Source organism: Rhamphochromis longiceps, linkage group LG3 (genome assembly GCF_057381845.1).
Source record: "Rhamphochromis longiceps isolate RC_006_pf linkage group LG3, R_longiceps_female_GT1.1, whole genome shotgun sequence".
NCBI lineage: Eukaryota > Metazoa > Chordata > Actinopteri > Cichliformes > Cichlidae > Rhamphochromis > Rhamphochromis longiceps.
This window is the reverse complement of record NC_140559.1, coordinates 42,551,855-42,557,833: the sequence shown is the minus strand read 5'-3', so window position 1 is coordinate 42,557,833 and position 5,979 is coordinate 42,551,855. Positions and strand designations below refer to the sequence as shown.

At 41.0% G+C, this 5,979-nt stretch overlaps 1 protein-coding gene across 1 annotated transcript; it reads right to left on the bottom strand.

Annotated features, from left to right (window-relative positions):
* Positions 1–468: 468 nt before the first annotated feature.
* Positions 469–3,394, bottom strand: LOC146674835 (thioredoxin-like). Its single transcript, XM_085398580.1, has 5 exons — positions 3,239–3,394; positions 2,343–2,447; positions 1,803–1,868; positions 1,317–1,382; positions 469–796 (listed from the first exon to the last, which is right to left on the bottom strand). The coding sequence occupies exons 1-5, from the start codon at positions 3,260–3,262 to the stop codon at positions 734–736; spliced, it is 324 nt and encodes a 107-aa protein (XP_085254706.1). The 5' UTR covers positions 3,263–3,394; the 3' UTR covers positions 469–733.
* Between the last annotated feature and the right edge of the window lie 2,585 nt (positions 3,395–5,979).

Here is a 5,979-nt window from a genome sequence, read left to right as displayed (position 1 = left end):
TAACTGCTCTGGAAATGTTTTCATTGGTGGTGGCCGTTATTCAGCCAATCCCAGCTGCTGTGCTCCCTCGACAGGTCACCAATCTATGACAGGGCTGTGGAAATCATGTATGCAGTATAATCATCAGTCTCAGCTCCAGTCCATTTAGGGTTGATTAGCATGCTAACATGCATGTATACAAATGCACATGCAAAATGAGGTGCTATGTTTAAAGAAATTATTGTAAAAATTCAGTCAAAGCATTTGACATGAGATGAAAAGAGATTGTGACGCTTGAAGTTTGTGTACAATCGTTTTGGTTGCAGTTTTTAAACAGAACTTAAATGTGTTTTTCAGCTCTGAGGACTTTTTGTGAAATGAAGCTGTACTTGTACAACGCGTCAAAGCTGCTGCTGTGATGGCCCATTGCACATGTGTAAACTACTCTCCCATTTTTATTGATGCATAAAATACCATCAAGTCTCTTGATTTGATGTAATCCATTTATTGTATGTACTTTGTTGAACACAAAACATACAAAGCAGTTTGGGATCAAAGTCAAACTTTCAGAAAAACAAAGTTAAAAGTTATCAGCATCATATTTTGTTAAGACAGGAAAGCTATGTCAATATTAAAGGATATGTAGATATATTATTGCCTGTGAAAGATAGACTTCATGCTCATGAATCATGTACAGATCGTAATGTGAGGCATTTTTGTTTTTTGCAACATGGCCGTGTGTTGACTGGACTTCTTATCTCAGCTCTTCTACTTTTTTAAGTAGTGTAGCTTGATCAGCTCCGGAGAACTCGTGGAGCTGAAAGACAAGGATAGAGGGTTAAAAATGTCATAAAAAGCCCCAAAACAAAACATAATTTTCCATTTATCTTAGATAAAATGTAAAATAGGAGACAATAAGCTTCACACAACCTAAACCCTTATTTATGAGAGATATTTAACTCAATTTGTTTAATCCTGAGACCACTGAGTGAAGGTCTGGCTTCGATCACAGGCGCCTCCTCAAGCTGGTGTTTAATGTCGCGAGCTCGCCTCTATTTGTCAGAAAGGTTCATTGCTTTGTTGTCGTTAGAAAATATTAAGTGACTCATGTATGACGTGCCTTTAGAGCATTACTGTGCAAGATTAGGAAGGAATCCTTCAAGCAACATAAGATTTGAGGCCTTTCTCCGGCAGGTGAATGCCAAACACTATATTAAAGATCACTTCTATGTGTCACTTGAAAACAATTTTGAGCACGAGGCTCAATGTGTCCAAAAATCTATTACACGCCAAACATCTGCACCAAGCTGACAGGTACACGTAGCATTTTGACTTACCTTTTGGCCATTCTTGTAAAACTGGAACGTGGGCATGGATCTGATTCCACAGGATGAGGACACATCCTGAAAGAGAAGCAAATACATCAGATGAGCTCACTGGGTCATCAAGATCTCTCTTGACTACAGATGGTTATGACCAACTGTAGCTGTAGATGTGGCGAGAGGCCAATTAAGAAGAAGCCATTAAGCATAGCGTGACTAAGACGGGCTTCTTCAGCTACCCAAGATCATACTCTCCAACACTTCAGTGTTGCCTCTTTCCCACAGCACAGAAATGAATCTTTATGCAATTTATTTGATTCTTCCTGCACTCTCATTTGTCGTGTGATGTTCCATAAAATGCTGCAAAAACCACAAACATGTTTGACAGCAACTGTACAGAGACGTGTCGAGGATCTCTGCGCTAGCACAGGCCTGGCAGCAGCTGAAGTAATCCAACTGCTTCTGCAGGCTCATCAGGAAGTAAGTCAAACTCAGACTTACATGGGCAGCATCCACGTCCACCTTCAGGAAAATCACGTTGGCATTTTCAGGCGCCGCAGCCATTTTCTGCAGGAGAGAAGATCAGTGAGTCAACATGCAAACTTGTGCAGTTCATCTGCTGCCACGTCACACTTATGAAGGATCAAAAGGGGAAACATCTAAAATAAAAGTCTGAATTTGTTCTCTTGTGCCATAAAAGTTGTGGGTTGTTTTTCATCTTAATAGTAATTTCTTAATGTGTCAAATCTAACTTATAGTTGAAAAAAAATTCACAACGTAACTTATTGAAGAAATGCCATCTTTAGCATTGCTGAGGTTATTGGAGCAAAGGGGTCAAAATGATGCTAAGAGTGGGGACAGTCGACTCTGGGACTAGAGCATCAGTACCATAGTGACTCCTCTGGCTCATGAGCCATCCCAATATACAGGTTATTGTAATGTGTGAGGGACAGAAATAAAGAGATTCTCATCAATTGTGGAAGCACAGATCGACATGCAGATGCAAGAGTTCGGAGTCGTTTTAGTTTTGACAGCATGTACCTCATACACTGGGGCAATCCTTTGGCAGGGGCCACACCAAGTGGCTGTGAAGTCCACCACCACCAGCTTGTTTCCAGCTTCCTTCAGGATGTTATTGAACTCTACCTGGAGAGAAATCAAAAACCAACAACATAGTTTGAAATAGATTTGAATCTTATAATTAACCTGACAACAAAAAATGGAGGTCAGTGTTTCACATTAAAATACAGATTGTTACAGCGTTGTTGTCCACTTTTCACTGATCGCTGCCTGCGGCTGTATTTACGCACAGAGGATTTCAGCCCAACGCTTCCTCCAGAAAGATTTCGCTTTCAGTTTGCCTAACTTGAGCTTTAGTATGACACGTCTACACTGCTCGTTAAGATTTACACCAAACCTAACGGGATATACCAGAGGTTCCCCATGCTCAAAAAAGCCTTTAGAGACTGCATGTAAGTGTTTGCTTAAAATTTACGCAGATCAGTACGAGCTCATTTTACCCCCAAAAGTAGTTTTCTGCGTCTTCATGGTGCATTTTTTTTCTCTTCGTCACAGAAATTGATGTTGATGCTGATCTTCTTGAGGTTTCTCCACTGTTCCTCAAGTCTAAATGTTTCCACGCTCAGTTTCCCCTTTCACAAAATGAAAATTTCAGATGTGGTGGTCGTTTGAGGCTATGAACTCATTTGAAATGACGTTTATTTCCACACAAATGCAATACAATCAACCCATAACTACAATTAGCTTTGGAAAGCTTGTTTAAGGTGCGTTTCTCTAAAAATCTACGTACATACCCAAAACTGTTTTTACGCTTGTGGCACAGCTGCTCCGTTATAAAACCATAGTGCGAAAAACATCCATTAATGTGTTACAAACGGACAGAGGCACAAAAAGAAGAGCAAACAAGACACACTTACCAGATTCTTCACTTGACGAACCATGATTACTGTTGACGAATGTTTCCAAGACACAACAACAAACCTCCAAGTTTGGAAATGACCTGCGGTCAGCACACGCCCCAGGCTTTTAAACACTCTGCGTAAAGTTAGCCATCAGCAGTCGAAGCGGAAGTCTCTGCATTTGGTTTACACAATAAAAAATTTTAATGAGCTGAACCGTAAATACATTGATTTTTTTTTATACCGCCTTTCTACTCAGCCGAGAACTCCAAGCGCTTTCTGCAGGTCATTCAGCCAGTTTCACACACACACACACACACACACACACACACACACACACACACACACACACACACACACACACACACACACACACACACACACTCATACACTCTTATGAGACCAGGACTCATAGAAACGAGGTGTAGGAACACAGACTCTCCTGGAGTCATCCACTGACAGAGACCGTCAGCAGCCTGTGTAACCATGGAGCTGACCCTCACCACAGCTTTCTGATAAAAGGCTGAAACTCGTAGAAAATGTTAACAGTGTTTGCGCTCTTATATCTGGAGCACTTCAACCCCCTCGACCAGGCAGGTCCTTAAAAGCAGCAGATATAATTATTTTATTCACATCAGATTCATGTCTAAAATAACTGTGCACCTCCGCAGCGCGTAGAGATCTCCAGCAGTGCAACATCTCCCTCTAGTGGAAAATATGTTAATACACAAGAAGCTGTTGTTCACGGTACTGGTGAGACACTCACACATTTAAATCATTGAATTTCGGGGTTCCAATCACTTTCATGGCCACAGGGGTATAAAATCGAGCACATAGGCTTGCAGACTGCTTCTACAAACATTTGTGAAGGAATGAGTCGCTCTCAGGAGCTCAGTGATAGGATGTCACCTGTGCAACAAGTTCAGCAGTGAAATTTCCTCTGTTGCTGTAGAAATAGCCTACAGGTTGTGTAGAAGTTCATGGAAAAACAGCTCCATCGAGCTGATGACTTTAGGGGCTCAATCACTAGTTTCAGGTTCCACTCAAGGGTTCAACATCCCCACCTGGGATTTGACAGACGGGGACTTGCATAATCATTTGCAACTGCCAGCAGCATTAGCTTTATTTTATTTGTGATCAGTTGCTGATTCTGAGGTTTCATCCCTTTTGTGGGTTTAAACAGCCACATTCTACAGATGGTAAACCAACCATCATGGCTGCTTGCTCACCAATGGCAAGTATAAATCTAGCGTAAAGACAAAGTTTGGCAAGTGTTACTAAAGAAGGTCATCAGGTGAAATTCATAACTCCAAGAAGCATGTCCTGTTACTGAACAGCCATACTGAAAAAAATCTGAGCGCTTATCTGAATTAACTTTACGTTCAATCATCAACAACTGTGAGACCAGAATATGAAGATGCATGATGGGATGGCAGCCTCTTCCTTTGTTTTTGTTAGTCCACTGGGTTTTTTGGCTGATTACATAAAGCAGAGGAGAACTGCTCAAAATCAGAGCGTTCACCCACAAGTTTTCCAGCATTTTCCAGCTAGTTTTTCTGAACTCTGATTTATGCTTCTCTGGTGAATCTATGTAGAGCCTTAACATGTACCCTATGCGAGTGGCCACTGCTGTCCACATCCATCTCTCTCACCTAACAGCACTGCCATCCTTGCTCACAGCTTGGTTACATCCTTCTTCACAAGTCCATACAGGAACTTCAGTTGGTCCAGAGCTCTGCTGCTCCCATCATCACCAGAACTTCTTCAATTTGTTAATCACACCTGTCTTTTAGCAGCTTCGTTGTTTTCCAGTTAATTCAAGCTCCATAGTACCTTTCTGTACTGCTGTATGTCATTCATACTCCCAGGTCTTCTTCTTCTCACAGTCTCACCGACCCTTCCCCATTTTGGCTGCCATGAGGTCTAACGCCTTCAGCTGCTCTACTCTTCGCTTCTGGATTCTCCCCCACAAGTGAAATATTGTTGATTTCTTTTTGACTCGATAGGTCTTTTTTTTTTTTTTTTTTTTTTCTTATTGTTTTTTTAGGCTCCCTGAAAAGTACAGGAAAACCCCATCCAGGCTATGGCTACCAGATCCAAACTGCATAGAAACTTTGTTTTTCCTGATATTTGCTGAACTGTTTGAGATGTTGAGCCAAGGAAAGTCTTACTCTGTTTATTCTTGCTCACTGCGGCTTTATTGACATCTGTAGAATGAGGATGAGAAGGAAACTGGTAGTGAAAAATGTGCACACTCAAAGACTCTCTGTGTTATCAGCGTGAAGGCACTTCAGGTTTCAGCACATGAAAGGTGATCTCACTTCACTCGAGTATTTGGCAGGGCCTGATTTGGCTAATGATCAGCTCGAGGCTTTATAACAGTAATAGCAAAGTCATCATAATTTAAATCAGCATGACAGAGTTCCTCTTTCATACCTCTACGCCGTTTTGTTTTTTACTGTAAAATGAAGCAAATGCTTTCTAATTAACAGCAGATGAAAACCATGCCATGTTTCAGTACACAACAGACTCACATGACAACAAATAAAAGGCGTTTGTGTGTGTTGGTGTGTTGTTGACTTGACTTCCAATCATCAAATCTATTTCCTTCATGTAGATTTGACTGAACGGCCTGTTGAGACCAGCAGTATGTTATAGATGATTGTTAATATGTTTCAATGTAGTTTTATCAGGAGTGTTAATTATTATGAAAATAATTCAGTATAAGTTTTCTCTTCTCAACTCATGTATGGGTCGAC

What these genes read in the sequence shown, in the direction of transcription:
- LOC146674835 (XM_085398580.1), bottom strand. Translation starts at nt 3,262, where the DNA reads ATGGTTCGTCAAGTGAAGAATCTG. An exon ending in TTCGTCAAGTGAAGAATCTG is followed by an intron (nt 2,448 to 3,238) that starts GTAAGTGTGTCT and finishes ATTTCTCTCCAG; the next exon opens with GTAGAGTTCAATAACATCCT. An exon ending in GGATTGCCCCAGTGTATGAG is followed by an intron (nt 1,869 to 2,342) that starts GTACATGCTGTC and finishes TCTCTCCTGCAG; the next exon opens with AAAATGGCTGCGGCGCCTGA.